This window comes from Scardinius erythrophthalmus (genome assembly GCF_964197995.2).
Source record: "Scardinius erythrophthalmus genome assembly, chromosome: 19".
Taxonomy (NCBI): Eukaryota; Metazoa; Chordata; class Actinopteri; order Cypriniformes; family Leuciscidae; genus Scardinius; species Scardinius erythrophthalmus.
Window position 1 is genome coordinate 26,558,276 of NC_138239.1, and position 25,598 is coordinate 26,583,873.

At 37.2% G+C, this 25,598-nt stretch overlaps 4 protein-coding genes across 4 annotated transcripts in view; 2 read left to right on the top strand and 2 right to left on the bottom strand.

The window, feature by feature from the left end:
* Window positions 1–7,432, bottom strand: part of sec23a (Sec23 homolog A, coat complex II component) — a 33,245-nt gene extending 25,813 nt beyond the window's left edge. The window contains exons 1-6 of the mRNA XM_081347725.1: window positions 7,331–7,432; window positions 5,025–5,260; window positions 4,787–4,844; window positions 3,257–3,343; window positions 2,928–3,164; window positions 2,745–2,824 (exon numbers count right to left, since the gene is read on the bottom strand). Coding sequence (XP_081203851.1) covers window positions 2,745–2,824; window positions 2,928–3,164; window positions 3,257–3,343; window positions 4,787–4,844; window positions 5,025–5,245 — 683 coding nt within the window. The 5' untranslated portion in view covers window positions 5,246–5,260; window positions 7,331–7,432. The remainder of the gene's footprint in view (window positions 1–2,744; window positions 2,825–2,927; window positions 3,165–3,256; window positions 3,344–4,786; window positions 4,845–5,024; window positions 5,261–7,330) is intronic.
* Window positions 7,433–8,233: 801 nt separating this feature from the next.
* srp54 (signal recognition particle 54) lies at window positions 8,234–14,221 on the bottom strand. The gene is made up of 17 exons (XM_081347988.1): window positions 14,130–14,221; window positions 13,468–13,587; window positions 13,247–13,348; window positions 13,073–13,164; window positions 12,902–12,986; window positions 12,628–12,732; window positions 12,443–12,509; window positions 12,296–12,353; window positions 12,052–12,202; window positions 11,798–11,946; window positions 11,612–11,712; window positions 11,403–11,489; window positions 11,210–11,283; window positions 11,008–11,116; window positions 9,285–9,455; window positions 9,083–9,178; window positions 8,234–8,872 (listed from the first exon to the last, which is right to left on the bottom strand). Exons 3-17 carry the CDS (start codon window positions 13,322–13,324, stop codon window positions 8,781–8,783), a joined length of 1,515 nt encoding a protein of 504 aa, XP_081204114.1. The 5' UTR covers window positions 13,325–13,348; window positions 13,468–13,587; window positions 14,130–14,221; the 3' UTR covers window positions 8,234–8,780.
* Window positions 14,222–14,653: 432 nt separating this feature from the next.
* On the top strand, window positions 14,654–17,792 carry LOC308680075 (uncharacterized protein). The gene is made up of 8 exons (XM_081347989.1): window positions 14,654–14,828; window positions 15,398–15,519; window positions 15,606–15,744; window positions 15,833–15,954; window positions 16,222–16,332; window positions 16,428–16,534; window positions 16,947–17,046; window positions 17,180–17,792. The coding sequence occupies exons 1-8, from the start codon at window positions 14,732–14,734 to the stop codon at window positions 17,300–17,302; spliced, it is 921 nt and encodes a 306-aa protein (XP_081204115.1). The 5' UTR covers window positions 14,654–14,731; the 3' UTR covers window positions 17,303–17,792.
* Window positions 17,793–19,929: 2,137 nt separating this feature from the next.
* The window catches only part of baz1a (bromodomain adjacent to zinc finger domain, 1A), a 20,229-nt gene continuing 14,560 nt past the window's right edge, over window positions 19,930–25,598 (top strand). The window contains exons 1-6 of the mRNA XM_081394400.1: window positions 19,930–20,035; window positions 20,340–20,481; window positions 22,092–22,370; window positions 24,997–25,149; window positions 25,248–25,352; window positions 25,472–25,587. Of these exons, the coding sequence (XP_081250526.1) occupies window positions 20,369–20,481; window positions 22,092–22,370; window positions 24,997–25,149; window positions 25,248–25,352; window positions 25,472–25,587 (766 nt within the window). The 5' untranslated portion in view covers window positions 19,930–20,035; window positions 20,340–20,368. The remainder of the gene's footprint in view (window positions 20,036–20,339; window positions 20,482–22,091; window positions 22,371–24,996; window positions 25,150–25,247; window positions 25,353–25,471; window positions 25,588–25,598) is intronic.

Here is a 25,598-nt window from a genome sequence, read left to right on the forward strand (position 1 = left end):
TTACGAAAAAGTAGGCCTACTATAGGAATCTTATAGTATTTTGGGACAAAATATTATAGTAATCTTATAGGAATACTATAGTAATTTGGGACATACTACAGAAGTACGATAAGACTATATAAATACTATATCAGCTTAAAAATATTATAGAGGTATTACAGAACATCACAGAAGTATGTTATGTTCTGTAATATCCTAGAGCCGCTATAGTATTTCTATAGTAGTCTTATAGTACTTCTATAGTAATATTTTGTCCCAAAATACTATTTTCCTAAGGGTAATTAGGACATGCATAACCAACACATAGACGTATATTTTCTGTCATTTAACGTCATTTAATTGTCATTTAACGTCGGTCATCCTCATTAATGTATTTTAAATTGTTTTCATATTTAGATATGACGGCCAGAAAAAATTAAGTTATGTTAAGTTTTTGTTATGTTAAGTTTTTCAGTGCCATTGACTCCCGTTATTTTTCGGCGTTTTCCTTCAGTTTTCAGTCCATAATGGCGGCCGCGCCGTCACGTCATGGGGGCAACTGTTGCTATGGAGCGTTCTATTGAGTTTCGCCTCTTGGGCTTCTATACTCTTTGTTGTAGTCTCAACAGAAATCCCCCCCCTCTTACACTTCCTCGTACAATGACGCAAAATGACGATTTTTGCGTCATTGTAGGAGGAAGTGTAAGAGGTAAATAACAGATTTCTCCCGTATCAGGGGAAAATGAAAGAGTGTTGCACGACCATTCAATAGTATGACTGGGTTTCTAACAATGCAAAGCTTAATGCAAATGGGTGAAGTGTCCCTTTAAATATAATTAATGTAATTAATACAATTTATCTGTGTTAAAGCTAATGATTTTCTCTTTCTCTTTTGTTGTTTGATTAACTGACTGCTATCATTTTAAGACAAATGCACAGATCCAATGATACGAATCTTGTTTTCTTTCTCAATTGTTTACAGCACATAATCGACCGTGTTTATGAGGATACTTGCAAAGACAGGCATTATGACTTAATTTTGCGTGCACGTGTCTGTTCAAGCCGTGGTTCAAGCTCAAAAGAAGAGAAAGGGGCCTGTATTCGGAATTGTGAATTCGTTCACGTGCTGTCTGCGTGGCTCTGTGTGCGTGTGAGTTATAGTCTTGTTCTTGCGCTTGATGTTTAAACTGACAGGACTTAAAAACACATGCAAACGATAAACTTTCACTCTGTGATGGGTAACTTTGCAATTAATCCACGAATCACATGCGTTCCGAACCGGAACCGATCGACTAAGATCCCTATACGTGCATGACATCGCACATCCTGCAATGTGACTATTTTCCGGATATGAACTTCGCGATACTAAATCGATGCTAAAACGTTATATCGTACTACCCTAATCATGACTGCTATCTTACCAGAGATGGAGAAAAATCCTACTCCAGTAAGTAAACATGTCCGTGTCTTCAAAATGTTGGTACTCAAAAGCGCTTCCCTCCACGTTTTCTGGTGCGCATCGTTTAATTTTACCACGCATGCACACCATGTGCACCCCTGCATATAACCCTCTGATGTGATCCAGGACGCCACTAAAATAAACCATCCATTTGTTTCTGATGCTGGGATCCTTCTAAAGTCTGTACAGAGACGCAAATGAGCTGTTTAAACTGGACGCGTCAAAGGGAACGTTCTTTCATTCTTCCATTTTGTTGTCGACAGACTCAAGCACATGGAGTGTGTCAGAAACTGAATGCGCATCTGTATGCTCTATCCAGTGTAGACATTGTCTGATTACAATCGGTTCTATTTGCTTTTGACGCGATGTGACGCTCACATGAATGTCAGTGGGCAGGACCTATGGTGCGATGATGTAAAACTATTCGTCGATGTCTTGCTCTTGAAGCGGTGATATGTAAACGTATTCACCCGTGTGACGTCACAGATCCCGCAATATCAAAACGAAACGTTTTTGGAGCTTGATTAAATAAATGCTTTGTTTATAATGAGGAGGACGTTTTAAAGGGATACTCCACTTTTTTTGGAAATAGGCTCATTTTACAACTCCCCCAGAGTTAAACAGTTGAGTTTTACCGATTTCTAATCCATTCAGCCGATCTCCGGGTCTGGCGATACCACTTTTAGCATACATCATTGAATCGGACAAAACCATTAGCATCTCTCTCAAAAAAATGACCAAAGAGTTTCGATATTTTTCCTATTTTAAACTTGACTCTTCTGTAGTTACATCGTGCACTAAGACCGACGGAAAATGAAAAGTTGCGATTTTCTAGGCTGATGTGGCAAGGAACTATACTCTCATTCCTGCGTAATAATCAAGAAACTTTGCTGCCGTACCATGAGTCCAGCAGGCGTAATGATGTGACGCAGCGCCTGAAAATAGTCTCCAGCTCGGTAACTTCCAACGTGACCGGGACTAAGTTTGTCTAACCTATTAGACCTATTTTCAGGCGCTGCGACATATCATTACGCCTCATACATATCATTGTAAAATGAGACTATTTCCAAAAAAATGGAGTATCCCTTTAAGCTATGAAACTTGCAGGATGTTTTAATGGTACAAAGACCTCTCATATTTCAATAGCTCAAGGCAAAATTGTATTTCTCATGTCATGACCCCTTTAAATATATAGAAGAAAACAGAAGCTGCCCTGTGAACAGTTATCAAGGTTCTTGCGAGCTTCAATTTGATTATGCAAAGTAAGTATTCATAGAGCTTGAAGAGGCAGTTGAATTTAGCACACCTGTTTGAAGAAGGAACCTGAGGCTGTTGTGGACCTCGGCCTGCCTGCGGCGCAGCTGCTTTAGTCAAGCCAAGCATCTCCTGTACATGAAATTAAAATATTGCATATTAAGAGACACTTGTGCCGACTAGTTCAGTCAAACACTTGTATCTTAAATTAGTTTCTTATGCATGAAACCTTCACCTGGAGCTGTTTAGCACTGAGGTCTTTGGTTCCCCTGAAGACGTAGCTCTTAGAGATGCCTTCACAGCCCAGCTCGTGAACTTGGACCATGCGTCCAAACGTGATGAGGCCCACCAGAGCAGTGGGAGGCAGCAGACTGAGGGACATCTGAAGAGACTCCTTCAGCGCCTGCAGATCATCGTCTTCCATACATGTGTCCACCACATACAGGAAGTTCAGAGGCATCTGCACACCACGCTACAGAAAAGAAACAGAATCAGTAGACATGATTCCACGTCTAGTGTCCAGTATTTCTATGGCAATGAAAGGTAATTAATTAAAGTTGATACCTGGACAACATATTCAATAGTGGAGAACTGTGGGAGAAGCTCAGCCGGTTGGTTGACCTCTGATATTCCAGCGTAAGTTGGAGGGAACTATGACAGGATAGTTTAAGCCAATAATTAAATGACAATGCACTTTTCCAGGGCTTCAACAACTAATCGATAAAATCAATAAATGAAAATAATCAACAATATATACATTCACTATATTTGTTTACATTACGTTCAAATTGCATCTTTTGAGGACAACATTGGGCAGGATGTGGAATAACAATTTTGTAATTAAAGGGATAGTTCACTTTGAAATTAAATTTTGGTATGTTTTAGCTTACCTCAAGGGCATCCAAGATGTAGGTGTCTATGTTTCCGCAGTAGTTTCAATTTTGATATTTTTAGGTCAAACCGTTCTTGTCTGTCAGTCGTATAATGCAGGTCTATGGTCACTATCTGAAAGAGCATGCACAGAGAAGTCCAAATGAAACAATTTCCCATCGTAAGTACACATTGATGGCCTAAGACACGAAACGAGCGGTTTGTGTGAGAAAACGAACAGTATTTATATCGTTTTTACCTCTTGTACACAACCACATCCAAGTGATCTGAGGGCGCGCGCGCTTCCGGCGCTTTCTTCTTGTTTTTTTTTACGGCGGATCGCAAACAAATATGTGCATTACCGCCACCTATCTCAGAAATGGACCATTGACACTATCCTATACTTCTTTAACCTATCAACCGACATAAATTCCCCTTATATACCCGCAGAGAGGCTTCATAGAATTTCATCCGGCACTGCGGAAAAATGACCATTTCCCCCCCATGATAGAAAAAAAAAAAACTCATTTAATTCGCGCGCGCCCTCAGATCACTTGGACGTGTTTTTTTTTTTTTTCTGTCATGGGGGCTGAGAGTGGACGGAGGAGCTGAACACACAGCGCCGGTTGAAATTCTATGAAGCCTCTATGCGGGTAAATAAGGGGAATTTATGTCGGTTGATAGGTCAAAGAAGTATAGGAAAGTGTCAATGGTCCATTTCTGAGATAGGTGGCGGTAATGCACATATTTGTTTGCGATCCGCCGTAAAAAAAAAAACAGGAAGAAGAAAGCGCCAGAAGCGCGAGCGCCCTCAGATCACTAGGATGTGGTTGTGTACAAGAGGTAAAAACGATATAAATACTGTTCGTTTTCTCACACAAACCGCTCGTTTCGTGTCTTAGGCCATCAACGTGTACTTACGATGGGGAATTGTTTCATTTTGACTTCTCAGTGCATGCTCTTTCAGATAGTGACCATAGACCTGCATTATACGACTGACAGACAAGAACGGTTTGACCTAAAAATCTCAAAATATTTGACACCTACATCTTGGATGCCCTTGAGGTAAGCTAAAACATACCAAAATTTTATTTCAAAGTGAACTATCCCTTTAATGGATGCATTTATTATTATTTTAAATAATTAATAATTTTAGATTTTTTCATCGATTAATTGACTGTGTGAGCTTCAGCCCTACTCTTTTTAAAACTGCAATGACTTTACCTGATTTCTCTGATAACAGAAGTTGCACGCCCAGAGTTTTGCTCTGTAATCCACTTGACTGATTGTGCAAACAATGGAAAAAGAAAAAAACAGAAGCATAATAATATTAGAGCATCGCATATAATGTATCCAGCTTTCATAATAAATGTGTTTATTTGGAAATTACTGCAATGGATAAGGAGTAGATCCTCCATCTGTGAACTCATTATGCTGTCTGCTCTGACTTAACAAGACTTACCACAGAGGATTGAGCACAGCTCGGCACGTGGCCCGGCTGCACAGCACCGGCTCGTACTGAATCGGGGGAAGATCCGGACGCTCTTTCAGCGGGGTGAACAGGGAGGCCACGGGAACCACCATACGCGTGGCTTCCAGACGACTGGACGGCCAAACATTCCAACTGAAACGGACGCCATCGCGGTCCTCGTTCTGCTGGATGAACTCCTGGAAGGTCGCCATAGCACCCTCTGGAATCTACAAGTTATACACACACTTTACAGATGGAGCACTACTGATTTCCATGTAATGGCATCTTAATTGAGGAACAACTAAAAGATCAAGCAGTGAAACAGTCACTACAGACTACATAAATGTACCCAGTGATGTATTCAAAGACATGCAATCTGATCTGTGTGTATATTACAGAGACAGGCCAGCCCAGTCTGATTCATCATTACTCTTTGGACATAGGGCAAACTATAACGTCTCATCACGCATCATTAAAAGCAGGAATGAGATAAGAGATAGAAGCTCTGTTCAGAAAGCACCTATGATGACAAATGCCATCTAGGTAGGCATCTCACTAGGGTTTGAGTAACAGCCTATATATTTGTCTGACCGTGACTTTGATGCACAGTAATGCTGCCTGCTAGGTGGTTTTCAAACTTTTTGAAAAAAAGCCAAGGTCATCAACATATGATACCCTTTGTGAGAAACCCCTGTCCTAAAATATTAAGGTAGCTACGTATTAAGATAGAATTTCAGTATATACTGGGCAAAAGTTTGAAACATTACTTTTTTTTATGTTTTTGAAAGAAGTCTCTTATGCTCATCAAGCCTGCATTTATTTGATCAAAAATACAGTAATATTGTGAAATATTATTACAATTTAAAATAATGATTTTCTATTATAACTTCAGTTTAAACTATTTTTTTTCCTGTGATGCAAAGCTGAATTTTCTGCATCATTACTCCAGTCCTCAGTGTCACATGATCCTTCAGAAATCATTCTAATGTTGATTTGGTGCTCAGTTATCATCAAACAGTTGTGTTGCTTAATACTTTTTGGAACTTGTGATGAAAAGTTAAAAATAGCAGCATTTATTCAAAATAGAATTATTTTCTATCAATATAAATCTTTACTATAACTTTTTATCAGTTTACCTATTTAGAATAAATCACTGACCCCAACCGTTTGAGTGGTAGAGTATATTGTTACAAAAAGATTTCTATTTTAAATAAATGCTGTTCTCTCTAAACTTTTTATTCATCAAATAATCCTGAAAAAAAGTTTCCAACATTGATAATAAATCAGTGTATTAGAATGATTTCTGAAGGATCATGTGACACTGAAGACTAGAGTAATGATGTTGAAAATGTTGCTTTGCATCACATGAATAAATTACATTTTAAAATATATTCAAATAGAAGTTATTTTAAATTATAAAAACATTGCACAAAGTATTACTGTGTTCTGTATTTGTAATCAAATATGCAGCCTTGGTGAGCATAAATTTTTTTCTTTCAAAAACATTCAAAATAGTAATGTTTCCAAACTTTTGAACGTGTGTGTGTGTTAATGTAAAGTTTTCTTAACACTGGCCCCAAACCAATGTTTGAAACCCCTTCACAGACCAAGCCCTGACTACTGAGCACCCAAAAAAAGAAAAAGAAAAAAAGCCACATGTGCAGCTGAGAAGAACAGACCAACGAGAGAGGACATTAGAAACAGCCAAGCGTGCAAATTAAAACACATTTGGGGAAATAATAGGATGCAAGATAAATAACGCAACAGTCTGCACAGTTTTCAAATCAGTGACTATGCTAACATTATAAGGCTAATAGCAAATGTAGGATTATTTATTTCTCTCAAGGAAAGACATAAAACTATGGCTATATAGTCAGCTATACAGACACATCCAACTTTGTTGAAGAAGTTTAGTTTATTTTAGTTTAGTTTACTTGAACTGGGTGATCCACTGGGGGCATGAGCCCACCCTCCAAAATTAGCAACAGAAAGCTAGTTCGGTAGCTTAGGAAATACTACTCATCTTACACCAACAAGAAAACAACTTGAGTGCTACAGCTACTTCATAAAGACATGTTCAAACATTTCAGTTAACATCGCCTTGTGAATGCCTGCCTGCTTGTTGATGTAGATACGATGCTTCCAGTCAACACTGACTTCAAGCTAAATGCCCTTTAAACCCTCGATTTCTTGAGCTACAGTCCACCTAACGCTCTACAATCGTAAACATTGATCGAATCATTAACGTAATTTAAATGTTCATCTAATTGTAAAGGGAAAGTTGTGTTATAACATACCTGAAGCCTTGATTGTGTGTTTCCTCGGAGACTCTCAGTCAGTCAGTGACAGACAGCGGCGCGCTCACGGGCGCAAGCGAGCTCCCGAGCTGATGACGTATCGACTCAACATGGAGTCGGTGCCACGTCAAGAGTCCGAGACTCATTTCATGATGCATTTCAAGAGTTGAATTGTACATTTTATGTTTGAGAAACTGCATAATATTCAAGATAATTATGTAATAAATATTTTGTATTTAAAATACTAATTTAATTAAATTAAAATATTATATTTGTATCTATGTATTAGTAAAGTATTAATAAAGTAGTGACGCATTTTATCAGTTTTTAACACTCATTTTATGATGACCATTTTTTTCATGCAATAACATTGTATTCTTGATTTTGAAATTCTTCGATATAAAAATATTTTATAGACATTATATTAGAAGCAAATCAGTTTCCCCACATGGAATTAATTGGATCAATACATGTATTAAATTGTAATTGTAATGAATACAATTTAAGTATTAAAGCAATAAACTATCTTTTTACAAACAAACATTTTATGTATGTTTCATGATGCATCATTATCTTTAATCGCAGTTTCCTTGAATTTTGCATTAAAAGCAATACAAAACTTATAATGTGAACAATTTACATTCACTGCAAGAATTTACAATTTAAAAGCATTTTAGTCATTCTTTTTTTTTTTAAGCAATTAAAATCATTTAACCGGGGATATAACTAAAATTTGACCAACTAATCTCTGTGCAAATTTATCAAGCTGTTGCTTTGTCTGGATTTCAAATGTACATAAACAGTGAAAGTACTATGGTCAGTCTGTTAAAAAAACACAAGTTAAATATTTGATGACATTTCAACATAATCAAAGAGGATAATAAGACAACTGCTGTTAAAATGTTGCCATATAAATTTTATTATAACATTATGACAAAAATATTGCCACATACTCTTCTGCAACTACTGTATTCATCTCTGATACAAAGCCAAAACTTTTCTAGGGCAAACCAAGAAATCAGAAAATTATACAATAAACCATGATTTCTACTCATGAATATATTATGCTATGAAGATGGTCATAGCAATTACTGTAAAATCATATAACCTTTACGGCTTTACCTGTAATCCAGCTTAGAGATAGTAAAAGTCAGTTGTCATTTTTGTTGACAACTTTTGTGAAGCACTGATGCCTGTGTGTATATTTGCCAAGATGAACACTCTCTGACATCACAAGACATCTCAGGTAGCAACATTTCTTCTAACAGTCCCCATTTTTCTGCTCCAGAAACACTGGGCTTTACATTTAAATGAGTCTTTGTTAAATGTTTTACACCTTTTAAAGAATTAAATTATATGTGGCAAGACACAGAAATCAAACCATCTTCATCTGCCCAGGTTTTGTTTGCTAAAACCATCATTTGCATCCTCTGTTTGCAAGATCAGAGGTTCACATGTTGTTAAATCCCATCATGCCTTTCATGTTGCCAGCAGCTCCCTGCTGAAACTGCCTCATCATGGACTGCAGTCCAGCCATGCCACCTTGCAAATAAACAAAGACAGTTGTCTTTAAGTAAAGCTTTTACAACCATAATCGATATTCAAAAATCCTTACATATCTCCTGATGACATGATATTGAAAAGTGCATTTTAAGTAGGTTCTTGCATGCAACATCTTGCCCATCTATAGTAAAGGTAAGTCAATGGTCAAGCAACAACTTAAGCATGTTATGGTTTTAAGGAAGCTCTTACCCATGTGATGAAGCACTCTGGGATCCATCATTTTAGCCATCTGCTGGTTCAGTTTCGCCATCTGTGACGGGTTGACGTTCTTGGACATGTCCCCACCTTCAAAACAATGATACAATGAGTCACTGATTTTAAATGCCTAAATTGTTTTTTTGAATGTATCATGTTTGGCTGGTTTACAAGCATTGGATACAAATCACTCAACCTTTAAACAAGCCTTTGATGCCTCCCATTTTCTTGACCATCTGCGCAAACTTTGTGTACTGGGTGAGCAACTCTTGTACATCCCTGGTAGCCACTCCAGATCCCCGGGCCACTCGCTGGATGCGGTTAGGCTGTTTACTGAAGAGCTTGGCGCCATCCTTGTTGTCGAGTTCTGAGTTGGAAAAAGCACAATATGTTAACTGAACCGGTCAAGTTCAGAACTATGCATGCCATTTTCCAATAGAGTGCTGCAGATGTAACGTCAAAAACCAAAAGACTAATTCGCCAGCGGTTTTTAGCGCCAGATTTTTCAATAGGTTTATATAATGTTTTTTTTTTCAATATATGGAGTAACATAAGGTCTGTGGTAAACAACTTGATACTTGGACGTTTTGTTTTACAACGCAAATTACACACATCTAAAACATGAATTTTGAAGCAGCAATGTTTATTTAAAAGAATAGTTCACTTAATTTAAATTCTATCATTTACTCACCCTCAAGACAAGTTGTTTCAAACCTGTATGAATTTTTCTTCTTCTGCTGAACACAAAATCATATTTTGAAGAATGTCAAGTCAATGGGGTCCATCAACTGTCTGGCAGAGGTGTAACGTCCACGGGTCAGAAAATAAAAGTCCTGCCATATGTTTATTCCACCCATGAACTCTGAAAAACTGTGCTAATTAGCAAATCCAGGTGATTGGAACAAAAGACTGAGGAGGACTTTTACTTTCTGAACCTGGACTTTACACATCTGCTGTCTGGTTACCGAAATTCTTCAAAATATCTTTCTTTGTTTAGCAGAAAAAAGAAATTCATACAGGTTTGGAAAAACTTGAGTGTGAGTAAATGACAGAATTTTCATTTTTGAGTGAACTATTCCTTCAAAAAACATGTTTCTGATAAGTAACTAGATAAGAACATTCGGGGTGTGAGTGTGTGCAGTTTACGTTGTAGAACAAAACATCTAAAGCCCAAAGTATGCTTCGTTTTTTTTAAACATGTACGCTATAAAAACTGTAACGTATGCGTACAGTCAAAGGCATAGCTGATTTTGTGTGTGAACGCTGGCAGTCAACACAAGAGCTCTAGAAATTTCATCTTGGTCCTGTGACTGCTATTTTCTTCAGAAGTTATGACCAATAAAAATATCTTCTTATTCTTTTAAACTAAAGTTGCGGCTCTCTCATAACCCCCTTACAAAAGTGCTTGTCAATGTGGACGTTTTTTGTTGTTGCAGAATTAATCTTCCGGGGTTTGATGTCACGCTTGAAGCACTCTATTTAAGCTAGTCAATGCTTTATTTACATATAAGTTTTAAAGGGGTGGTTCGGGATTTTTGACATCGGACCTCATTTTTAAGTCAGCCTGGTTGTTATTCATCAGTGGAGACATTTTTTTTTTTAAATTATCCAGTCCTTATATTTGGATAGTTAGCCGATGCTAGGCTAGCGCGAGTCAATGGGTATATGTTAGCCAGCCATTAAAAACCGTTTTACCCACTCCACAGTGCACCAAAAGCAAATCAATTATAACACTAGACTATCGATGTATATGTCCGTTGAGAGAATAATGTTAGAAATGTTAGATAATTTTTAATTTTTTTAAAAAAAATGTCTCCACTGATGAATAACAACCAGGCTGACTTAAAAATGAGGTCCGATGTCAAAAATCCCGAACCACCCCTTTAAGACCGTATTAAAAGAATTTAAAAAGCACATACCCTGGTCATTCATGCTATCCATTATTGTCATGAGTTTCTTTAGTCGGGCCATAGACTCCTGTTCATTTCCTTTGCTCATGAAATCTGTTCCAAAGCCTGGGATCATGCCCTAAAACAAACAAAGAAAAACAGAAATTGTGAGAAAAGAACTACTCTGTGGGTAATCATAATTAGGCATCCTTTCAGTTAAGGTTGGCGTTACCATGATCTGACCAAAAGGTCCCATTTTCATGATGTTCTGAAACTGTTCATACATGTCCCTGAGTGTAAACTGACCTAAGAGAGAGAAATGTCACATCTGTTAGTGAAAAAAACACACTGGAAAATATCTTATTGTCCAAAAAATTGCATTGAAAACACAAAAATACACATTCTTATAGAAATGTTATAGTTACCATGTTTGAGCTTGTCAATTAGCTCCTCGTTGTCATCAAGCTTTAGTTCGTTCACTTTGTCAATCAGTCCCTCAATATCTCCCATTCCTAGAGGAAAAATAAGAATTGCAACATAAATAGCACAGTTCCAATGGCAATCAGATGTTTGTGCATTTAAATCTTTTATCTGAAGGTTTTAACAGAAGCTCAGCAGCATTTTAAAACCTTACCGAGCAGTTTGCTTATGAAGGGCTGAGTCTTGAAAGGCTCGAAGTCGTCAATGTGCTCGCCTGTGCCGATAAAAATGATGGGACTCTTTGTGGCCGCCACTCTGTAAACATAAATTGTCTGTCAACTCTTTTATTTATTTACTTTACTAAAGTGCTGAAAGTACAAAGCATAAAGTGTGTACTTACGCACTGAGTGCACCACCACCCTTGGCATGGCCGTCCAGTTTGGTGACGATAACAGAAGCCACATCTACCTTGTCTTTGAAGGCCTTAGCCTGAGCCTCACAAGCCTGACCAATGGAGGCATCCATCACATACACTATGTTGTCAGGTTGCTGTGGGAACAGACAGTAACAGCCACAAAACATCAAGCTTTATTATTATAGAATTTATATTTTTCTATCTTAATTTGATCAAAACAGAGGACATCTTTCTCTTACCACAGCATTTGACACCTGAAGCATTTCCTCAAAAAGTGAGTCTTCCTGTTTATGTCTACCACTAGTGTCCACAATGATTATTTCAAAGTTTTCTGTCTTGAATTTTTCCACACCCTCTGCAGCTATGATCACTGGATCCATTTCTGTGTAACTATTAAGTCACACCAACATGAATCAATGATTAGGTTTGGTGAACAAATGCAACTGTAACAAGAAATAATATAAGAAATTATGCTTTTATTACCTCCCATAAAAGGGTATTCTGGCTTTTGTTGCATTTTGCTTGAGTTGGTCGAAGGCACCTTTAAAAACAAAAAAACAAATTAGACTTTTTCCCCTTAAGTACAGAAAGTATTAGTGTACAAACATGTAAAGACAGAGTGGACTTTACCTGCTCTGAATGTGTCGGCACATATCAAACATGTTTTCCATCCTTTTCTTTGGAAGTAGTATGCCAACTAATAAAAAGGAAAAAGAGATTCTCGCTTGTGTGATTAGCTGTATAAAAAGAGGTGTATAATCTAAAATGTCTGTAAAAGGTCTAAAAATCTGGGCAAATACCCAAGAACTGCTCACCTTTGAACATGTCGTGGTTTTCCCACTGCCCTGCAGACCCACAAACATGATAACGTTGTTCTTTCCCTTTGTGGGAGTCCAGGCTTTGACTCCAGGATCCACCAGCTGCAATTAAAAGCACTCAGTATTCATCTTATAGAATACATTCCCATCATCTAGCGGTCAATTCAATTTGGTTTAATATTATTTCTCTCCTCCTTTAAAAAATAGAGATCTCCTGAGCAGGAGATCAGAGTCTCCTTGAACAGAGACAAAAAAGGAAACAATTACTTACCTTGACAAGTTCCTTGAAAACAGCATGCTGGATCATTCTTCTCTTGTTCAGCCCAGAGGCCATCTCCTCCAGATCAATGGCTGCCCTGAAATCATAGAGTGGTTATAGAGAGAACAGGCATTCTGTAATAGGGAATTTACCATTAAAAAGACAAAAACTCTTTTTACATACTTGACATTTTCTCTAAGCTGCTTTACCAACTTGATATTCACATCAGCCTCCAGCAGGGCAGCACAGACTTCCTTGAGCATAGCATTTAATACCTAAGGAAAATTGTAAACAAGTAAGCATTTTATGATGGACCACAATGCTTAACAAGCCCAAAATGCATTATGTTCACTGTACCTCCTCGTTGATAATGGTGGCATTGCTCAGAGACCTCAAAGCTGAGGTTATTTTCCTCCCAAGATCAGCTAAAACCATTTTTGCGGTTAAAGAGCTGCCAACCTGCAACAAATAAAAGAGAAAGAGATGTAGCAGATGACCAGCTTCCAGTCACAAAGCCATTGAGTAGGACTTGAGTGACGACATTATAATTGTGATTGATCAAATGTACATTTTCTTACTTGTTATGAGAATGAGACTTTCCAATGTGATGGGGTTTCCCCCAAAACAACCCTCCTGTCACTGCTCACTCTGAACCTCCAGACTTCAGTGGAACCAGCGCAATGATGTTTTCAACCTCTCTAGGCAAACACAAATCAGAAAATGTCAAACAAAAATGGATGAGCTGTTATGTTATTATCAGCTATGCACTGTACGATTTGGATAAGTATGGGACATTTTAAGCCATGTATCGGGACTACATTTGACTTCAACAAATGTTGGCACACACATGAGTATTTAAACTATTATGAAATCATTATATTATAAATTTGAATGTTTGTTATTACCAGCTATGGACTGTACGATTTGGATGAATCTGGCATATTGAAGCCACGTATCGAAACTAACGTTACACCAAAACACAAATGTTGGCGCACACACGAGTCTTTAAACTGTAATGAAATCATCATAGTTTTATATTATATATTTGAATGTCTGTTAAGACTGACTAAAGCTCTATGCTGAAAAGAGGCCAAGAGAGCCGCTGTAACCCGCACAGCCGTTGTTGATGTACTTAAATACAGGATTTAATTCATGTTTAAGTCAACCCCATGTCAGTTTAAAACGTTCGACGTCAGAAATATTAAGATATAGAGATATGTTTCGATTAAACATTACTTGCCTAAACTCGTAGCAGCTGTTTTTCGGCGAGTGGAAAAGCGACTACAAACGTCATCTAACCCCCAACTTCCCGTGACGTGACTTTACTTCCGTGTAAAACAAAAGTTCGCCTTTTTTATTTTAAAATAAATTGTTTGATTATTTATAGTTTAGATTCGTTTTCATTCACTTAACTTGCGTGTAATATTTTTATATCTCTGTGTATATAAATTTGAATATAAATTTATAGCATTATTGTTTCTTTTTAAAATATCCTTTATATTAGATATGTTGGTCATGAGGTAAAATTATGAAAGCTTGTGTTAAGGTGGCACAGCAGTAGATAAAATTGATTCCAACGTAAAAAAAAAAAAAAAATGGTACAAATGTTTACCTTTAAGAGTCATTCAAATCTAATTAAGGCGATTTAAATTACAAATGGAATTATCGCCTGGAATATTTTATAATATAAGGTTGATGTTCACAAAAATGTAAAGTTCTACCTTAAACAAGACTCTTCCCACTGATTCTACCGCAGGCTCATACGTGTTGCTCAGTAGTAGTAGCCTATGCAGGCAACCTAGATTGTGATTGGCGTAAAATAAGTATCAAGAGCTTGAATCGATGAATTTTAACGAAGCAAAGAATGAAATTCTGCAGGTGTTTTCAAAGACGGAGAGGCAACATCTTTCAAAACTCCTAGAATGGTTGAAAACATCTGGTAAAATCGGGAACTTTTGTTATTGTCTTGTTAGCTGAAGATTTGATTATGTGCAAGATAAGCATGTGTTCTTATTAGACTTAATGCAAAAACAACTTAAGGGCAAATCATTGTTTTTTCATGGACTGGTCATTTTTTCATGGACTGGTCAATAACTTGTCTTCGTTCATGCCAGTGGAAAGAAAACATCCAACATACACATTTAAGTGTTTATTTTACGACACTTTATTTATTTGCCTTTGTAATTACAATGCATAGGCCTGTCTTTCAATAAAAATATCTTTAATGGGCTTTTTATATAACATTTATTCCTAAATGTTTCTAAATGTTAAGTTTTGATCCTGGCTTTATGTAATGTTCACATATCTGTTCTGGAAATTTGTGCAAATTGTGCATATTTAATGCCCCATTTGCATATTTAGACATACTATTGCGTACTTACATTAACAATTTTGCAATGGTTAATGTAACTTAAGTATACAGTATATTAAGAAATAGTGTTATCTATTTGTTAAAATGTTTACCCTAATATTAATCTGTCTATAACAGTTTTTCATCTACATTTTTAGGTGATCTGGATGATTTCCTGATGGATAACCAAAGTGTTATTCTTCAAAGTATTGCAGAGGACCTAAGGACTTGCCTTCCACTGGAGGCTATGGCTCCCTCAGAGACCATGGCTATTCAGAAGGTTTGAGTATTAGATTTTTAGTATTGTGCTCTGGGATTCACAACTACAATTCATTGTTAGATCCTAAAGCACACTTTAACTTTTAGACTCAACAGAAACCTCATCCCACTGTGCATGTAGATGCATTCTTATATGATGAGGAAACTGTAGATTCATTGTGTGAAGAGGGAAAAATGAGTCGCAACTACTGCCTCAACTGTGGATCGCACAAAACAGCACCGTTGGGTAAGTGTTTGCATGGATACTTAGCTGTGTACATAAACTCGTGCAATAAAAGGCAACATCATAATATGCAATTAATAATTTTTCAAAGAGTTCATCTCACATTCATTCTCGATCCCGGAGCTCCAGTTCCTATTCCGCAACGTTCTTCCAGACCTCACAGGAAAACTGGTGGTGGATGTGGGATCTAGATTAGGAGCTGTGCTATTTGGGGTAAAGTGCTGATGATGTTTGTTTAAGCACACTTAAACTCATTATCAATTGTGAATTAAGTGATGTTTATAGTATACTGAAACAGTAACAGTCGCCCTGGGGCAACCAGGGGTTAAGTGCCTTTCCCTACTGGGTTTAAACCTGCAACATTTTACGTACCAGCCCAGAACTGTATCCCCTAGGCTACACCAGCTTTTATCTTTCTTTTTAAAACATGGTCAGACTCTGATGATTCATTATTGCTTCTGATTTTTTCTCTCTTTTCAGGGCTACCTTTACAGTGCAGCATCTCAGCTTATGGGGGTTGAAATAAGTTCAGAGTTTGTCAAGCTTCAAACTATGGCTGTACAGAAATATGGCTTCAGTGACAGAATTCAGGTAATTGATCATACCTTATTTTCATTTTTTTTTTGTATGATCATTGTTTTATCCGGATAGTATGTTTATAGAGATGTTCAATGTGCCCTACATAGGTGATTCATGCAGATATCCGCTCTCAGGCTGCCTTAGTGCAAAATACAGACGTTTTGATCATGAACAACGTTTTTGAATTCTTCATGGAACCAAGTGATCAAATGCAGTAAGTGCCGAACCGTGATTGTACTTAAGAACCGTGATTGTACTTAAGATCTTATTGAAATAATGCATAAATAAATGTTTTTTTTTTTTACAATAAACAAATGATATATTGTGCGTGCATAATTATTATGCAAGTCGATAGAAATACTATATATTATGCAATTCTATAGAAATTGCAAGTGTGACCATTGGACTAGATATGCCTGTTAACAATTATAAATCACTTACAAATGATGATGCACAAAATTAATAGTAGTTATAATAATAGTATGTGGTTTGGAATTGGTAAAATGTACTTGGACAAAAAAATTTAATCAGAGTATTGACTTATTATGTATAGTATTGAATAATTAATATAGTAATTGTGTCTTAAATAAGGTTTACACTAAAATTACACATTTTTTCTTTTTCAGAGCTTGGCTGTTTATTAATAAAAATTTCCGAAAGAAAGGTGCACTGTTAGTAACTGTACCCGGCATTCAAGAAGCACTTACTCTACTTCAGGATGCTGTTGTAAGAAGCTTTGCTCTGTCTCAGATATTACTGTATTTGTCTCCTAATCGTGTTTGGCAGTATAATTCAATAAATCAAGATTCAATCAAGATTTGATGAAACAATTCTAAGTTGTTTTTTCTTTCTTTCCCAGTTCCCAGAGAAACTAGCACTCAGCCAATGGATAGAGGAAGTACAACTTGATTACACTGTTTATCTAAAAAATGACACAGATCCAGATTCTCTCAAGCAAATCCATCTTTATACAGTACTTTGACCCTTAAGCCGAACTCACGCCGTAGCTACGCTGTGTCAGCGTACCCTGATGTGCACCTCTCCAAAATTGTAACAACGCGTCAATTCAACGCGGACGCAAGCGCTGTGATTGGTCTGCTAGAATTGCACGTCAACACGGACAACGACACAAAAGTATAAATGAAAACCAACGTGTTGCCTACAGCGTAGAGGCTCCGGCGAAGATCCGACGCAGAAGTATAAATCAGCCTTTAGGAGAGAAAGCTCCGGACTCTTCTGATGCACTGGAACAATGAATACAATTAGCCTGAGTGAGGTCTTTAACAGGATATTTTTAATTTATCATACAACATCCTGTTTTAGGTGAACTTTAATTTGTCAACTTTTTAAAGTTATACTTAAACTGTCTATGTAACTAGCCATACATGTCAGATAATCTATGTCATGTTATGTTGGCACTGCTGCATTTTAAAGAAGTCCTTATTGAGCGATAATAAATATGTATTCCTTTATGTGGCCTCTTCCTTGGTTTGGTTTTGCTCTAATGCATTTCTGTGTTACACTCTTTCTGTTGAAAAAAGGAAGTAGGGGATGTTTTTTTCTTTTTGCTAGAAGAAAAGTTTTTTTTCTTTTCGCTAGCAGAATTGTGTGGGTGTGTGTGTGTGTGTGTGTGTGTGTGTGTATATATATACAGTACTGTGCAAAAGTCTTAGGCATGTTAATACCCCCCCCCCCCAAAAAAAAAACCAAAATGGTTTTAAGTCAGTTATTTATATCTTTTTCTGTAGTGTGTCAGTAGGAAATATCAGTTAACATTTGCAAACATTCTTTTTGCCATTAATTGTGATAATCCAGTGAGATTTGTGTATGCACAAGGAGTCTGACAACAGCCGGTATGATCTGATCTCACCATCATCGAGTCCGTCTGTGATGAAGAAACAGAAAAAACTGAGACAGACTAAATCCAGAAGAACTGCGGGAACGTCTCCAAGATGCTTGAAGAAACCTTCCTGGTTGGACAATGAAACTGAAACACTGGCCAATATGGTGTTGGAGGGTTCACTGATTTTACATTCCATCAGTAAGAGCAGAGGGTGAAGGCTAAATTAGCAAAGCAATAGCACAGCTGTACAAAGAATAGTGCAGCCACACAACATAATGGGAGTTCAAAAGAGGACAAATTGTTGGTGCGTGTCTCACTGGCTCATCTGTGCCCAGGACAGCACGTCTTTGTGGTGTATCGAAAGCTATGGTATACAGGGTAATGTCGGCATACCATCACATCGGACGAACGAACCACCTCCAACAGGAGTGACTGTCGACGCTAGAGGAAGCTGTCCGAAAAAGATGTCCAGATACTAATCTGTATTGTATCCAAAAAAAATAAATAATACCACAGCTGCTCAACTCACTGCAGAATTAAATGTGCACCTCGGCTCTCCTGTTTCTATAAAGCTGTTTGTCTGGAGCTCCATGAGTCAATATTCAAGGTTGGGCTGCTATAGCCAAACCTTTGCTCAATTGTGCTAATGCCAAATGTTGGTTTCAATGGTGCCAACAGTGCAAATCCTGGGCTGTGGACAATGTGAAACGTTCTGTTCTCTATTGAGTCCACCTTCACTGTCTTTCCCAGATCAGTGGGAGTTACAGTGTGGAGAAGCACAAAGAAGTTTAACATCCGGACTGTTGCTGCCCAGAGTGAAGCACAGGAGTGGAACAGTGATGGTTTGGGCTGCAATATTGTGACATTCCCTACTGTGCTGGACGCTACTGAGCCATTCTGGAGAACCATGTGCACCTAATGGTTCAAACATTGTACCCTGAAGGGAGTGCCGTGCATCAGCATGAACGCACCAATGCACACAGCAAGACTTGTGACAGAATGGTTTGATGAACATGACAGTGAAGTTGAACATCTCCCATGGCCTGTACAGTCACCAGATCTAAATATTTTTGAGCCACTTTGAGGTGTTTTGGAGGAGCGAGTCAAAGATTCACAGTGACCTGACCGCTGTTCTGGAAGAGGAATGGCTCAAAAATCCATCCGGCCACTGTGAAGGACTTCTATCAGTCATTCCCAAGACAAACTGATGCTGTTTGGCCGCAAAAAGAGGCCCTGCACCATACTAATAAATGATTGTGGTCTAAAACCAGTTGTTTCAGTTTCATTGTCCGTTGTTTCATTATATATTCACAGAAGAGACATTTTAAATGTCTATAGACCTAAACAAAATCTAATAGACATGGATGAAAAGCCAAACTTTTTTATTTAATGGGGGTATGAAGAAATAAAAACTTAGCTACCTTTAATTATTGTACTTTAAATACTACATTTGTTCACAAAAAATATTCTAATCATCTCTGAAACTAGGCTTTTTGTTTGTGAAATTTGTCACAAAGATAGTGCTACAATTATCTGTGTTTATTTCTAATATATATTTAATATATTAACCTAAAATGTCTTTCAAGAGTCATGAAGCTTCAGTGGTAGAAAAAAACCCCTACAATTTCCACTTTCGCCTCCTACTATTGGCTGCGGAGGCGTGATTGGCACTCGAACCGCCCAATGCAATGACAGAATTGTCGTGGAAGTCCCGCCCCCAGCGCTACCCGGTGGGTAAGTGAACTAGAGCGGATCAAAACTTGTCGTCAACACGCTTAATATCCCTGGCTCGGAGAAGTGGGACATACTCTGATACTCTTGCGTTTTTCTTTCCCTTCCGGAGCCGATTATCCTTTTTACATCATAGATTTGGTAAATATCATCTTTAGTCGTCTAGTATCAGACTCGTTTGATATATAGTAACCAAGCGTGTGCTTTATATTCGGGTTGAATAAAACGGCTAAACATGTGGGCTGGATTTTGAACGTCACCCGGGAAGCGCGTGTCATTAACAAAGACTGAAGAATATATCGGGTTTTTTTTTAACATTTGAAATCCTAACGGTTTTATTTTAACCGGTTTCGACAAATTTCACTGTCTGACTTTTAATGGATTCTCGTTAATTTGACAACATCTCACTTTCTGATTGTCTTCTTGTGTTTGTTGTTTTTGAAAGTCTCCCAGAAAGATAAAGAGAAAGAAAAGATGCCGCTTCTCCACAAAAAGCCGTTCGCGAGGCAGAAACCGCCCGCTGATCTCAGACCCGATGAAGAAGTCTTCCTCTGTAAATTCACACACGAAATCTTCAGGACCTACGAGTAAGAGATTTTTATTATTTTCCTGCTTGTACATTTCAACTTCCCCTTTGATGCCAGCCAGCAACAGAAGAAGCTCCAGAAACTAACAACAGTAGTGACAGCCCGCTTTAAAGTTTTGTTTTTCATAATTAAAATAACTACCAACCTACATTCCATCATCGTTTGCTATTTTAAACCAGCTTTACCTATAACCCACCACCCCTGGTGTGAAATAACCTTGTATTTATCAAGAGTTCAGTTTTTTTCCCCCTTCATACACCCGGCAGGTGTCAGTTGGAGGCCTTCGCTAACAGAGTTGGTTGCTAGTTAGTTAGCTTAGTTTAGCCAACTAAACCACGATATATAGACCAGACTGAGGGAAATAATTCTTAAACCTATTTCTCGATTTGTTTTAAAGGCTTACATAGTGTCATATCGCGGGTGGGATGTCCACAGGAAAACCCCTGGTCGGGTGTTTTTGGGGTTGTTAGCGGGGATGGGACAGGTCTCATCCACACACAGGATGTTGTTGCTTGAAACGTGGTCGCTGCTATTGTTGGTGTGTTTGGCCATTAGATGCAGGAGTTTGACTGCTTTTCCCATTATTATGTTGATGCCACTTGTTATCTGGCCTTGGGGAATTAATTGCTTGTCATATGAGGCTGGAATGGGAAATATTAAGATGACCAACTAATTGGACTGGTCTAGATGGTTGTCTTGGTTTTGATCTTGAAGCAGGCAAATATGTCATCTGTCAACAGCTCTTGGAAAGTTGTCATTCGTCTTGATTAATTTTAATGTGAGGTTTATTTAGGAGGTAGGATTCAGATTATCATTATCACGTTACTTGGAGATAAATCCTAAGGCAAGATATTGGCAGATGTTGCTTTTTAAGACCAACTGTCCAATAACTGATTTAATTATCACTTTATTTATTTGTTAATTATTAGTTATATTGTTATTTGTGTAGTTATTTTGAAATATAAATGGTATATTCATGTTTTTCTTGGGGTTCTGTCTTATTGTTAAGATACACATTTCTCACCTGAGTTTGAATGGGATAAAAATAGTGTGTTAGAGCCTTTACTACTATAAATAACCATCAATAAGTTTTGACTTCTAACTGTTTAGAAATAAACCAAAAGATTTGCATCGTTGCCCATTTCAAGTAATAAAACTTTGAAGTGAATAAAATTTATTATGTGAATTTTAGATGAGATCAGGAGAGACGAAATAGTTTTGCACCGTTACAGTGTTGTTCAGAAAGCTTGATTTTTAGGGGTTTTTGCTATTGCATTGATTCTACATGTCATAAGACTGATTGATATGGGAAGTTTAATTTGTTCAGTGTGTTAACATTTTGATGACAACAGAACAATCTATTTGCTGTCATTACTAATGACAGGTTTAATCATGAATAACTTTTTTTTAACTTTTTTGTTGTTGATTTTTTTAGAACAAGTAGATGTATTTTGGGTACATTTCTCCACTCTGTTTTTTTGTTTTCCACAAAACATGAACTTTTTGTCAAGTTGATTAGTCAGTTGTGAGCAATATGTTCATCTCTGTAAACGGTAAAGGTGTTAGGCTAGTTAATAACATCATTACACGTTGTGATTTTGTTTTTACAGTGAATTCTTTGAGAGGACCATTCTGTGTAACAGCCTGGTGTGGAGCTGTGCGGTGACGGGGAAGGCTGGCCTGACCTACCAGGAGGCTCTGGACAGCGAGAGGAAAGCCAGACTCAATCTTCAGAACTTTTCCAATGCCCTGGTCATCCCCCTCCTGCACCTGACAGCACTTACGCACCGCTCACGCCTGCATGAGATATGTGATGATGTGTACGCCTATGTCAAAGACCGCTTCTTTCCCGGAGAGATTGTGGATGTTGTCAGTCGTTCTGGTACCAGGTGAGATATTGTTGTTACTCATAACACATCAACATGAGTCACAGCCAAACACGTCCGCCAAACATAAAAACAATAGGAAAAATAGCGTAATGGAATGCAAAAACCTGTAAAGAACTACTTTATGTTTGATATTTCATGTTTGCATGATGGTGACAGACTGAAAGGTACTGTTATTTTCTGATTTTAAAAAGCATTTGCTGTTAAAAATAGCCTATTACTGGTGTTATTTATTGCTATTACTTTTTGGCTAAGAAATATTTAGCTTTTAAAACATGTATATTATTATTATTATTATTTATTTATTATTATTATTTCTGAGTGTATAGGATATGTTTAAGATAAGTTTGTACAATATTTGCCTTCATATTTCATGCATTTTTTCTGCAAAGGTATGTGTCAGCTCACAGAAAGCACATACTGGGCAGTAATTAGCAAACGTTTTGTAGAGAAATGAAAACGATTACAACAATTTGTGACACATATGCAAAAATATTTAACAAATAGTAAGTCATTAGTTTTACATTTACACCATGTTGATCACTACAGGTGTGGTGCACTTGGAATATAACTTTTTTTAACCAGATGGTTAATAAAGAGAATGTTACTTCAGTCATATTGTAGTTAAATTTTTAAGTTGACTAGTTAAACTTTAAAAATTTAAAAAATGTGAATTGGTCGATCCTTCTGAAAAAAGCAAAATTAATTTTTTTTGCCATATCGCCCAGCCCTAGGCCCTAGTGTGTGTTTTGTTTGGTACTAAAGATCCAGTCTCTGAATCTGATTTTAGAGCAAGAACTGTTAGATAGATACTTCGATGCATCACGAATCTCTCTTCAACGATTCACAGCGCTCAGACACGACTAATTGATAATCAAATTCGTTGTTGATTATTGTCGTTATTGATAATAATCGATTTTATTTATTAGGCCTAGTTGTTGGAGCACTACTTACAATGTGCAGACTCGCCTGCTGTTATTTCAGCGTTTTCCCCTCGAAATGCTCTATGAAGGCATCATTTACCACTACTAGAAAACTCTCTTTGTTTATTGGTTGTAATGTTTCTTTGTTCCTCTTTATTATTTACTCTTTGCTTTTATGCTTAACATATAATTGTTTTAATGCAATTCATAGGCTAATTTGTAATTATTTGATAAAGTACTTTATGATTACACAAGTGATTAAAAAAATTAATAAATAAAGATTTAAAGTCGGAAAACAAGTTTCTTTTATTTCTTTTATTATTTCATTTTATTAAGAAAATAAAAATGTAGATGAAGAATCGCTTTGGATTTGAATGGTCGCATTGAATTGGATTGTGGGTGCCTAAAGATTCCCACCCACAGTGAGAAAAAATAAATCTTGTATAGAAAAAAAGATGCAATGCATCAAATAATCGTTTGATCACATCGGAGCCTTCTGAATCGTAATCAAATAGAATTCTGAGGTGCATAGAGACCGTAGTCCATTTACTCATTTTGATAATGGTTAAATCTGTCTTTTGAATTGCAAAATAATTTAATGACAACAGTTGACGTCAATGTTTTGTTTTTACTGGAAGAAAACAACCATTATGCAGATGAGCCACAATTGTGTTGAAAAGAAAGTATGTGAGTGGTGATGAACAATAGCCCTGTATAAAGTACTGTTTAGAACAGACCATGACATAACAGAAGAGAAACACCCAGATGTCAGTGTGTCTACACCCTCGCCTGCCTCCTCCTATTTGGAGCTCTATATGTCTTTGCCAGCTCTGTATGCAGTACATTATCAAGTCTTAGAAAAGAAAAATGCCAACCCTGAACAATTATCAGTCCAGAGATAATAACAAAGACTGTGCTGTAAGCCTGATCCTGAATGGAAACTTGTATGTTAAAGGAAAGTGCAGCAGAGCTCTGTCCTTTAGGAAAGGATCAGAGTCAGCCATCACGAGCTGACCTTGCTATTTGGAGATAGCATAAAGTGAATGGGTGGAGCTAAGAGAATCCTTCCGATTGGATGAACTGGTGCAAGGAGTTGCCCTAGACATCATCAAAGCTTGCAGAGACAACCAGACGTGAGGCAGAATTGAGCCCCACTGGTAGACAGGGTGGAGGGGGATTTTTTTTTTTTTTTTTTTTTTTTTTGGAAGATAAGTAGGAAGACTACTGTCTGTGTCTGGCTGAGTCTTGCTGTCTCAGTCATTCAAATAGATCACACCCAATCCTGTATTGGTGGTTGGTGGAGTTGATCTATTCTAGATTGAAAGTGGCTGGTCTTGAAGAAATTGCTATATTGCTTTGCAAGTAGTGATGTGTTTGTGTTCTCTACATTTAGGATAATTATAATTTACAGCTGTTTTCACATAGTAAGAAAAAATAAAATGTATAAATGGCTATTTTGGGAGTGATGGAGCCTCACATTTTTCACAATTTCTTTATGAACCACTCTTTAAAGGTTATTAACTTTTTATCTGTACCTACTTTTTGTAGTTTTTTTTTAGGTAGAATTCTGGTTCTCAGGCTAAGGCTAACATTTTGTCCCATTTCCATTCTAGTTCTTCTTTTTCAGATCACTTGGTTCACACTTCTTTTGGACTTAACATTTGCATGCAGATTTGTTTAATTTATTTTAATGTTTCCGTGTTCAGCAGGCAACCCTGCAAAATATTAGAAGTTACTCCTCCCCATTCCAATGGCACAGCCAACGGACATGTCAGACATCGCATAGAGGGTGATTCAATTGTGATCAGTGACAGTGATGAAGAGCCCACAGTCACTTCTCCCAAAACACCATCTAGTGGGTCAGTGTTCAGAACTGCCTTTCTATTAAATGCTTCATATGTGTATCCTTGAATTCATTTTTAAATAAATTGTGTGTTTTATGCTTTGTTGTCTAAAGCAAGAAGAAGAAGAAACCCACCAGTCCATCTTCATTTAAATACAGAGTTCAACCGGTCAGCCCAGAGGGTTGTGAACCATTAGTTACAAAAGCTGCTCAGATTAAGTGAGTTACACTAGAGATAGATTCATGAATGAACTCTGTTTCTCTTGCTTGTTACTCAGATTGTAAAGTTGTTCAAAAAATGACTTGCATTTTTTTTTCCTTGTTGTTCCTTCCTATAGTCGTAAGAAGAACGTTTTTAGTCGAGACAGATTGAAGCTTCTTCTTAAACAGCACTGTGAACTATTTAACGGGACCGTCAGACTGAAGGTAAAATCAAAATGTAGTCATTTTTTTGGTCTGCAGTTG

Bases quoted from the DNA above. Each gene is read 5' to 3' on its own strand.
- srp54 (XM_081347988.1), bottom strand. From the start codon at position 13,324: ATGGTTTTAGCTGATCTTGGGAGGAAAATAACCTCAGCTTTGAGGTCT. The intron at 11,713-11,797 runs GTAAGTACACAC...TTATGTTTACAG, and splicing joins GGTGGTGGTGCACTCAGTGC to AGTGGCGGCCACAAAGAGTC. The intron at 9,456-11,007 runs GTATGTGCTTTT...TTTCCAACTCAG, and splicing joins GGATAGCATGAATGACCAGG to AACTCGACAACAAGGATGGC.
- LOC308680075 (XM_081347989.1), top strand. From the start codon at position 14,732: ATGAATTTTAACGAAGCAAAGAATGAAATTCTGCAGGTGTTTTCAAAG. The intron at 14,829-15,397 runs GTAAAATCGGGA...CTACATTTTTAG, and splicing joins AGAATGGTTGAAAACATCTG to GTGATCTGGATGATTTCCTG. The intron at 17,047-17,179 runs GTAAGAAGCTTT...TTTCTTTCCCAG, and splicing joins CTCTACTTCAGGATGCTGTT to TTCCCAGAGAAACTAGCACT.